At 50.6% G+C, this 10,543-nt stretch overlaps 1 protein-coding gene across 1 annotated transcript; it reads left to right on the forward strand.

The window, feature by feature from the left end:
• The first annotated feature begins 282 nt into the window (after positions 1 to 282).
• LOC121365000 (glutathione S-transferase theta-1-like) lies at positions 283 to 5,986 on the forward strand. Its single transcript, XM_041488815.1, has 5 exons — positions 283 to 475; positions 3,200 to 3,287; positions 3,922 to 4,072; positions 5,058 to 5,234; positions 5,752 to 5,986. Exons 1-5 carry the CDS (start codon positions 364 to 366, stop codon positions 5,947 to 5,949), a joined length of 726 nt encoding a protein of 241 aa, XP_041344749.1. The 5' UTR covers positions 283 to 363; the 3' UTR covers positions 5,950 to 5,986.
• Positions 5,987 to 10,543: the final 4,557 nt, after the last annotated feature.

Here is a 10,543-nt window from a genome sequence, read left to right on the forward strand (position 1 = left end):
TGTCTGGGCAGCTGCTGGGGTCACAGGAATGGAAAGTCCTCTCGTGCAAGAGCTGTGAGCTGCCACGGGCAAAACCAGGATCTGCCTCTCACATCCCCTCAGCCGGGCTGTGGTTTCTTTATCATTACGGGCAGTTATCGGGACAAGGCGCTGTGCCAGCGGCTGTGGGGTGGCAGAGCCCAGCTGGGACTTTGCCCCGCGGTGCCACGGGCCGTGTCCGTGGGTGCGGCACCCCGGGGGCCGGGGCGCTGGCGCTGCCGCTCCGCCCCGGCCGGGGCGGGCCCGGTGCCGGCGGGACCGGGCAGGACGGCTTTAACAGCGCCGGCCCTGGGCGGCAGCGACAGCGACAGCGACAGCGGCAGGATGGGGCTGGAGCTGTACCTGGACCTGCTCTCGCAGCCCTGCCGGGCGCTCTACATCTTCGCCCGCAGCAACAACATCCCCTTCGAGTTCAAGCGGGTGCAGCTGGCCAAGGGTGAGCGGGCCGGGGGTGGCGGGGGCAGCTCTGTGTCCCAGGGTCCCAGCCCGGGATTTGCGGGAGTCCCAGGGTCCCAGCCCGGCTTTGCGGGAGTCCCGCTGCTCCCCGGCTCTTTGGCCGCTCCCGGGGGCTGCTGGATCGCAGCCCGCGGGTGGAAGCAGAGGGTTGCTCACCGCCCCCATCAGTGTGAGATGCTGAGGGAGGGTGGGGTGGCCCTCCTGCTGCAGAGGGTCCCTGGTGCCTACCCAAAAACAATACCTAATTCTGCAATGCAATCCTGTAGTTTAAGTACTGATTTCAGTGCCTGTGCTCCTCTGCAGCAAACAGGACTCTGCCAAGGCATGTAATATCTTCGAAATCGGCCCCACCCAGCAGAAAATGGGTCTCTCAAAAACAGAGACGCTTTTCTGAGAAGCGCTCAGGATGTGCCAGGTCTGGGGCATTCCCCAGTTAGATGGAAAACAAAAAGCTGCAGAGATGGGACATTGGTGTATGGGCGAGGACAGCCGAGGTGTGTGGTTCTTGTTCAGGAATTCAATTTAGAAAAATGTGTGCTCTGGTAAGCAGCAGCAGTTGCTGAGAGCAGCCCTTCTCCTCTTGGCAGCCCCCCTTGGGAGCTCGTCATGCCGAGCTGTCCCCAGGTGTGGGCAGGGCAGGGCAGGGGTAGGGCTCCCCTCTGGGGGCTCCGCTGGGTCGAGTAGTTTGTGGGCTGGTTATTTTGGGAGGGTTGAGGACCAGCTTGAGAAGGCTGTGGAGCGAGACAGTGCAGCTGGCAGTAATGTGAACAGTGAGAAATGAAGGGAGGTGGTTTAGTTGGGTTAAAACCAACTGATAACTGTTAGGAACCTGTCCAAAGGTGTCTTTTCACCAAAGGAGATCCAAAGATCTGTATCTTCTTTCTTTGTAATTGAAGCTGGTAAAACCTATCCTTCAAGTTCTCCAGATATCTGATGGATTTGAAATTAAGGTAATGCATTGGGCATAAAAAGGCCTCAGTAAGTAATGTTTAAAAACAATGAAAGATGAGAAGGCTCCTGGAGCTGAAATAGAGGAAGGAACAAAAGAGACTGACTTGAGAGAAACCTCAGACGTGTTGTGCTTGAGTCTTTGGGTGTTCCCCTGCACCTGAGCTGTGTGTTGGTTGTACCTTACTGTGGCTTTCCTCCCACTTGTCTCATAGCAAAAATTTTTGCAATTGTTTGTAGCTGGGGGCTGACTCATCTTGTGTCCTTCCCCTTCTTTCCCAATAAATTAATTGTTGTGGTGAGACACTGGAGCAAAGGAGAGGAGACTGTCAAGGAATGAGAGCACCAAAGAAAAAGGAACAACTGAAATGCAAGGATAGGGGAAATGAGAGGAAGGAAAGGGAATTAAATCACAGATTCCCAGTGCTCTGTGCCCCTTAGGAATCTGCTTTTGGCCTGTGAATTTAAGATGGGTGATTTGGGTGCATCTCATCCCATTCCTGCAGAGTGCACCTCCCGTGCCCTGGGGAAGCTCTCCAGGTGCCTGCACTGGGTGCCACAGTGGGGGAGGCTCACTGCACTGGTACCTGACACTGCACAGTTTGCAAGGACAAGCTGAGGGAACTGAGACTCACAACTGAGCTGGTGGCTTAAATGGGATTCCCCAGAACAGCTCTCGGCCCGCAGTGTGGCAGGTGTCAATGGAAGGGGTAGAAGGAGTGAGAATGGGTAGGGATCACCTGGCATTCAAAGGACACCTAAAGACCTGGAGTCTGCACACTTCATCTTTTTAGAGGGGTAGGGGAGGTGGGCTGTGAGCCAAGTGACAGGGGAATAGTCACAAATCAAGTTTGCCAAGTACCAGAAAAGCTAAATTTGCTTCCAGAGCATCTCCTGTGGCACACAGGTTCTCAGATGGCTCACACAGCAGGATGGGGTACAAGGTTAGTTACACTTTAGAGAGGCTTGAGTAGCCAGGCAGCCACATGTGGCTGAATTGAGTGGGTGGAAAAGGCTGTCACAAACAAGTCACATAGAACAAGGCTTCTGGGACTGCTTTCAGGCAGAATGGAGTACACTGAGACCTCAGATGAACACAGCATCTCCTCCTGTCAGGTTCACTCTGCCTACCTTTTGGGAAGGGCCTACAAGATATCTTAAAAGCAACCTCAAATCCATATTTGCTCTTACAAAAGATTGCAAGATGCACAGGAGCTAATTGAAAGATCTGTAAAGAAGTACCCATGGTTCTACATGGAATCACAGGAATTTATGTTCATCTGTGGACTTTAGAAAGTGTAGTTGAATATAAATTACATTATCTTCCAGAAAAAGGTATCTGCTTTCTCAGTGTCCTGCCTTCCTTGGAGGAAAGGGTTAGTGAGATCCCTTTCCTCCAAGGTGCTTGGTGCTCCCCTGGGTTTGTACAGGACAGGTACCTCCAGCACAAACGGGGAGTGGACAGAGCCCCAAGCTGTCAAGTGCTGTTGGTATGAAAGGACTCCTAACCATCCTGCCCTTGGTGCACAGGTGGGTCTGGTATGCAGGCAATAATCAGCAAGTAAGCTGATACCACAGGGCTGCCCCCCTACTCACCCTGCAGCACTTACTCATTGCTTATAAACTTGATACAAGACTTGGTTTGTACACTCAAAAACAAGAACTTGAAGCTAGACAGTCCCCACAAACTCCTCAGGTGTTTACAAACAGGTCCTGAGTATCCCTGCCAAGTAAAACTTCTCATTTTCCTCCTCAGGGCAGCACAAGACGGAGGAGTTCCGGAAGGTGAATGTCCTGATGAAGGTGCCCGCAATGAGGGATGGTTCTTTCACCTTAGCAGAGAGGTGAGGCTCAAATAAGCTCAACCCCCTGCTGCAGAGGTGTTTGTCCCAGTGCTTGGATTCTGCCAGTGAACTGCTGGCACTCCTGTCCAGGCAGGTTCCTGTCTCCCTCCTGTTCTGTGTTCCACCTGCACATAACAAACCTGTGTTTCAAGAGAGGCTATCTTATGTAAGCAACTCGAACAGCATTAATAGCAGAAAAAGCTGCTGCTTGGAGCTGCTTTGCTACTTTATAGGCAGTGTTTCTAAGCTTAAATGCCTGTCCAGGTGTCCTGCTCTCTGCCTGCAGCTGGAGGCTGTGGACCAGTGCAGGAAATCTGACATGAAGCACCTGCTGCTGGATGGCCAGGCAACAGGAAGCTCAGATTTGGTATAAACTCATTCTGCAGCTTCTATTTGCTCAAAACTGTACCAGCAGACCACTCCTGTCTTGCTGGGCAATTACTTGTATTAGATTGTGGTCCACAGGCAGCAGCACAAACTCTCTCCTGTGCTGTGCCTGCTGCACTTCTACCTGACTCCCATCAGGTTTGTGTGGCTGCTCGTCCAGCAGTGCAAAATTTGGGGAAAAAAACAAAGGATGAGGTGCTTTAATCTCAGATGGTCAGCTCACCGGTCTGTCTTGCTCTCTGGGCAGCATTGCAATCCTCCTGTACCTGGTGCAGAAATTCAAGACTCCTGATCACTGGTACCCATCTGACCTGCAGAAAAGGGCAAGGGTTGATGAGTACCTGTCCTGGCAGCACATCAACATCCGCGCGAAGGGGAGCAAGTTGTTCTTAAGCAAGGTAAAACCATTATATATCAAAAATGAGGTGCTAAGGACTGTAAGTGAAATGGCCTGCCTGTCTGCAGGGCCTTTCTCAGCAAATGTGCAAGCCAAGTGAGAGATAGGAACAAAAGTGACTTGGCTGCTGAAGCGAGCCTCACTGGGTCCTTGATGCTGCAGCCAAAGGTCCAGAGCAAATGGATGCTGGGGAGCAGCTCCCCCAGACACAGCTCAGTGCTGGCTGCCTGGCTGCATGGAAGGAAACAATCTCCCTCTGCAAAACAAAACACAGGTGCTGGCAGATGATACAGTCTTCCCTTTGATGCCTTGGGTTTTAGCTTTTCTATTTTCACATTCTGTGCTGCTTTAGTGTGTGGGTCTGGGCTTCATATGAGGGCATGGTGAGCTCTCTGCACAGAGCAGGGAGACAAAACAATTCCTGCTCCAGCTGGGGACCAAGGACAAATGATCCAAATCTCAGGCCCAAGAGCACAAACAATGTGGGCTGAAGAGAGAAAAACAAGAAGGATGGGACTTGATGGGCTAAAGCTGTAACTGGACAATTAACTCCAATATGCAAATGGAGCAGAACTGATCACAGGGAGAGACCCCATGAGCGGTCATGCATTTTGTGACCATTTTGGGTTCACCTGGGGTGCAGCCCTGGCTGGGCTCTTGTGCTGCCCAAGGTGTATTCATTGGGGCCTTTCAATAAATCCCTACTTTATTCTTTAACTCTGTCCAGCCTCTGTTCTAGTTCAGGCTTCACAAGGCATCACTTTGAGTGGAGACTTTTGTGGCTGAATTTTCATGTTTCTAGGCAGCAGACAAGGAGGGGCAGGAAGTAATCACTGACATTAATATTAACCTGGCAAGGCTGATGAACAGCTCTGGTTGTTCTCATGTATGGCTGGTGAGGGATCCTCAGAAGGTGGCAGTGAGAGTGTGATGAGTAGATCTGGAAGGAAGCACATAAAAAGCAAGTTGTTTTTTCTCCCTGCCAGGTGTTTGTCCCTCTCATCACAGGCCACCCACTTCCTCCAGAGAAACTGGAGGTTGCCACTGAGGAGCTGAACGTTGCCCTGAAGCAGTTTGAGGAAAAGTTCTTGCAGGACAAGCCCTTCATCGCAGGCAGCGAGGTCTCCCTGGCAGACCTCGTAGCACTGGTGGAGCTCATGCAGGTGAGCATCAACCCAGCACTGCTGGATGTGAGCTGGGCTGTGGGCAGGCCAGGCCAGGGGGGCTGCTGCACCCCCACCTCTGTAATGGCAGATCTTCCCTGGGGTTAAATCTTGCTCCTTTTTGACTTTGATCACAATTAATTTTACCAGGGAAAACCTACTTTGATGAAACAGTTCTTTCTATAGAAATATGGACAGAATTCATCAGGAAAGAAAGATAAATTACAAACTAGGCAGGAAAGTACAGCTATTTGGGAGATCTGTGTTGGTGTGCATGGACTTCCATGTTCTGTGTTAGACCATTCTGGGGTTAGCCATGGCAGAGCTCTTTGCTGCACGTCCCAAGGGACAGCAGCTGCTGAGGGTGTCACCACTTGCCTCCTGTGACCTAAGAGCCAGAGATGAGCTCCACCTAACATCGTGACTGCCTGCTGCCCTGAGCCAGAAGCATTTTCATTTGGTCCATCCCTGGCAAATGCCCTGTTTGCCTGACTCTGGGTGCTGTGTGTCTCTGCAGCCTGTGTGTGCTGGTTACGACCTGTTCGAGGAGAGGCCCAAGTTAACGGAGTGGCGCAGGCGGGTGGAAGAAGCCGTGGGGAAGCAGCTCTTCCAGGAAGCCCACCAGGACATCATGAACATTAAGAACTTTACTGCTGATCAGTTTGCACCTGAGTTGATTGAGAATTTCAAGCAGCAGCTCCTGAAGCAGAATTAGAGAGTTATGCTCTAATAAAATGGATTATTTTTCTGAAGGCTTATTGTAGTCTTTCAACATTTCTTCTAAAAATCATAAACATTCCACAAAATGCACTTCCCTTCATTCCCTTCATTCACAGCCTTTCTGCAGGGAGGGAAGAAAAACATATCTTAGATTGCCATGAGCAGCTTTTCCCTCTCGTCCACTGCAGCATGGGAAGTGTAGCCCTGCAGGTTTTTCTGTCATGCTCCAGCACCACTGGATCTGTTTCAGGGCTGAGGTGATTCAGTCTGTGTGGGAGCAGGGGCAGCCAGAGCTGCCCTCCCACCTCTGCTCTGAGTTTTCCAGGCCAGAGCAAAGGTTTCCTGAGGGTATGGCAGAACAGGTGTGTCTGAAACGAGGAAAAAACATTGTAGCAGATGGTTTTCACTTTGCCAAGTGGAAACAGTCTGCTGGAAGAGATTTTGCTCTTTAGGAAAGGGACAGGTCAGGACCCAGCCCGCGGTGGGAACCCTGCCAGAGCCTTTGGAGCACCTGGCCACTAGATGCTGCTGCATCACCTGTGAGAGCAGAGGGACACAGTGCCCAGGAGCAGGGAGCTGTGCTGGTGCCCAAGGGATGCCTCCAGCTTCTGGCAAGGACAGAGTCAGTAAATCTCCTCGCCCAGAGACTCGTGCTACATTCTACAAAAAACACCCTGCACAGTGGAAAAAAGCTGCTTTTCTTGGTCAAGCTGCTGCAAACCATGTGGTTCCCTCTGCAAACCACATCATGCTTTGTCCCTCTCCCAGAGTGGTCTGTCAGCACAGCAGAAACCATTTTGGCCAGGCTGTTGGCACGGCGTGCTGCTGGGGCTGGGCTAGCACTGGTGGCACAGGGAGCTGTGCTGGCCGGCCCCGCGTGAGCAGAGAGCTTGGTACATGAGCCGGGGAGTGTCCCACACATGGTTAATGCTCCACTGCTCTTCAGTCTCCTCACACCCTCCATAAAGCCAGTGGCTGCATTTGCCAGCTGTTGTAGCTCTGTTTGGATTTGTAATCAGGATTTGGAAGGAAGTGGACATCATGTCATCACCCACACCTGTGCAGCATTCTTCACAGCCATAGCCTGTGTCCCTTTGTGCCATTCCTGCTTTCCTGTTCTCCTGTCCCTGTGACCTCCCATTTCCAGGTGCAGGCCTCCACAAGGAGGGTTCCAGTTTGCAGAATTGTTTTTCTCCCCTCCTTGTTAAGCTGTGTTTGTACCTGGAAGTCTGTTTGTCTCTGCTGCTGGTTACACCATCCACGGGGAAGGCTGCACACTGTGCTGGGTGTGAGATCTCAGTTGTCTGAATGCAACTCAAGTTATTGCCATGCCCAGAAATGGTGAATGTAGCTGCTCAAAGTCTCACACATTTTTTCTGTTGGATCAACTGTTTTTGGGGAATGAGCCAGCTGGCTTTTCTGTTTGTTTTCTGAGTAAAGTGCCCTTTAGTTCAAAGGGCCACACGAACCACAGTCTGCACTGCACGTGCCTGCAGGCTGAGCTATAGGAGCCCAGCAGGCTGGTGCCTTTACTTTCCATCTTTCCAACCTGCAGGAAATCCTCAATATCAGTGATGAAAAGGCACATTTGCCCTCAGACCCTCTCCCTCTCCGTGCTGACGTGTGCAGGGATATTTATCTTCTTACCTGATGTTTTATTGGTAAATTTGTTGAGAAGGGCCTGTTGCATGCCAGTGAGCAAAGCCAACGACAGCAGCTCTCTCCGGGCCCTAGCAGTGCTTGCATGCCTGGTGCCTGAGCAGCAGTGCCTGACAACCTGCCCTGCTGCAGCTGCCAGGGTGCTGAGCCCCAGGAGGTGTTTATGTTGTACCACTTCCTTCCTCTAACTGCAGCTTTACCACGCTCCCCAGCTGGGCTGCTCTGCACCCCTGCAATTCAAGAGGTGCCTCTGCTGCCTTCCCGAGGCTGCCCAGCCTCGCTGCACTCTGCTGTTGGCACCTTTGCACCTCCCGTGACTTTCAGCTTTTCCCTTTCTTGGAGAGAGCAAACTTCTACCAGCATCATAAATATTTCCCACACTTTCTGTTCAAGTATAGGCAGAGCAGAGAAACAATCAAAACCAAGAGTCTATTTTGTTGGGTGTTAATCTTGACAGATCTCAAAATGGACTTAAGAGCAGAGCCTTTTGTGACACACATGTCCCTGCAGAATCTCCAGACAGGGCTGCTCTGCATGCAAACCATTTCACAAGCCAAGGCAAATAAAGTGTCTTTTAAAAACTTTTTTATTTACTATACTTGTAGCACAAAAGCTCCACATAAGAGTCTTGAGCCAATTTTCTGCTTGTTGGAATGAGGCACAAGTTCCTTAAACGTCACCCAGTGTGCACTCCTGCAAGGACAGCTGCCTTCAAAACCAAGCTGGAGCTATGTTCAGAGCTGGCTCTCCGGTGCTCCTCCACTGCTGTTTTACAAAGGACAAACACACTTGCCTCACTCCAGGCTGGTCATGATGACAGGAAGGGATTTTAAGTTGTTTTCCACATAGTTTCTGCCTGGTGTGTATGCAGTGACCAGTGGCATTTTGAGCCCTTCCATTCCCACAGGGCAAAGCACCTCCCTAGAGTAACTCCTTGGATGGCCACAGAGTTATAAAATAGATAAATCTGCCTTGTTTTTTGCTCTAAATCATGGAGATAAGGCTGCTCATCCTTGTACTTTGCCTTCTGCTATCCCTCCACCTCTGTGTTTTGTTCCTTTGTGTCATTGGATCTTGTCTGGTTCCAGTTCCTAGATTGAAAGCCCTGGGAGCTGCCTCCCAAAACCCAACAGGTTGTGCAAGAGTTTTGATTGCCTTGGTACAAGGTCTGTTGAGTGTCTACTCCCCTTTCACCCTGAAAAGGGAGAGGGATTACACCTCCACTGTCAGCTTAATCGAACGTGTTCGATTCAACTTCCTCAGCTCTTGCCAGGGCTATTTGGAAATAAGTGAGAACCTGTGATTTCTGGAATAAAATGAAGCTGTAACACACAAAATAGGAGGAATGTTTAAAAAACAGAAAGACATCCTGAGACTTCTTCTAAATGATTAAGAACTAAACTGCGAAACTTAATGCGTTTTTTTCTGTCTTGTTCCTATTTCCAAAATGCTGGCAGAGAAAATAAGGACAGGAAAAACGGTCTTTGAGGTGATTGAGTCAAATGAAAATACGGTGCTAGAATCACTAGCCTGGAGCCAGGAATAATAAATCAAATGCCCTATAACACAACCAGATAAAAATACCTCTTTGGTTATGTGGGCTGTGCAGTGCAGTCAGCAAATTGGAGAAAAACTTAAGGAAGGAACAGTTCCAGGAGGCATATGAAAAGATCTTTGAAGTTCAGATAGGACTAATGGATCAACTGAACCATGAATAAAGGAGCAAAGTGAACCCACACTGCTAATGTTGCTGCACACTGCTGAGATCAACACTCTTCTCAGTGATCTCTCAGTGTATGGGCATGGGAGCACTTTGAAGCACAAAGACTTCTCTGACTATTACCTGTGCAGAGCCACTTTCATCTCCTTTTCCCCAGTCCCTTAACATTTCAGATTCCTTTGCACCGAAGGAGTTTGAACTCAAGCAGCTGGCACAAGACTTTGAGCTGTGATCTCCAGCCTGTCAGTGCTGGGTGCAGGTGCTCAAGAGGCTGAGCTGTTCTGCAGGGGAAGTGACAGGGGTGCACGGCCCCTCTCCCTGGTCTGGCTGAGAAAGTGAAAAATTCTTACAGTGCTCTTCTAAATCTGAAAGTTCTAAACCCCTGGAAATGTTCCAGTTTGTAATTTGTCTAGTCCACAAGCTCCCAGCTCAGTACCCAAGCCTTTTCACAAGAAAAAGAGCAACTGATCCTCCAGTTCCCCCTCCCTGAGATTCCCATGGCTCTTTCCAAAGATCTGTGTATGACGTACAAGCTCTCTGGCACAGCACTGATAGCGAGGTGTCAGCACAGCTGAGGTGGGTTTGACTGGGGGTGACTTTGCCCTGAGTGGTTCAGCTGCTCTATCTCGCAGGTCCCAGAAGTGCCTGTACCCAGCCAGCAGTGCCCTTCCCGAATCACACAGCTGTGAAACGCTCTGGGCTCAGTGCAAGTGACAAATACCAGGGACAGGAAAGTCACTTTGAGTGAGCATGCAGATGTAATGTCCACAGAGAAGTCCTCCACACTTCACTGCCATTCAGAAGTCACCTTGCAGCAGAGACTATGTGACCAAAGAATTATGTTCTGAACGGAAAGCCCTACTGAGATCTGGCGGTGCATGATTAACACTGCCTTAGAGGACATTGTGCAAAGGCCCTGTCTGCAGCGTGGCACAACCCTGCAGAAGTGTGTTACAAAACTCAGCATTTACCTTGTGAAAGTCGTAGTGGGATGCTGTGGGTGGGAGCAGCTCCCGAGCCCCTGCGGTGCCAGCCAAAGCTGGGGTGGGGAGTGCCAGTCCCCTCTCTCTTACTGCTCAGTACCAACCTTTGAGGGTGGTAATTGACCGCTACTCGTGTCACTGCTCACGTTACCTTCCCTTCCCGAAGGAAAATGAATGAACACGATGCCAGCCGCAGCGGGCCGGGGCCGCCTGACGCTGTGGGAAGG

Source organism: Pyrgilauda ruficollis, unplaced genomic scaffold (assembly GCF_017590135.1).
Source record: "Pyrgilauda ruficollis isolate IOZ18807 unplaced genomic scaffold, ASM1759013v1 scaffold9, whole genome shotgun sequence".
Lineage (NCBI taxonomy): Eukaryota > Metazoa > Chordata > Aves > Passeriformes > Passeridae > Pyrgilauda > Pyrgilauda ruficollis.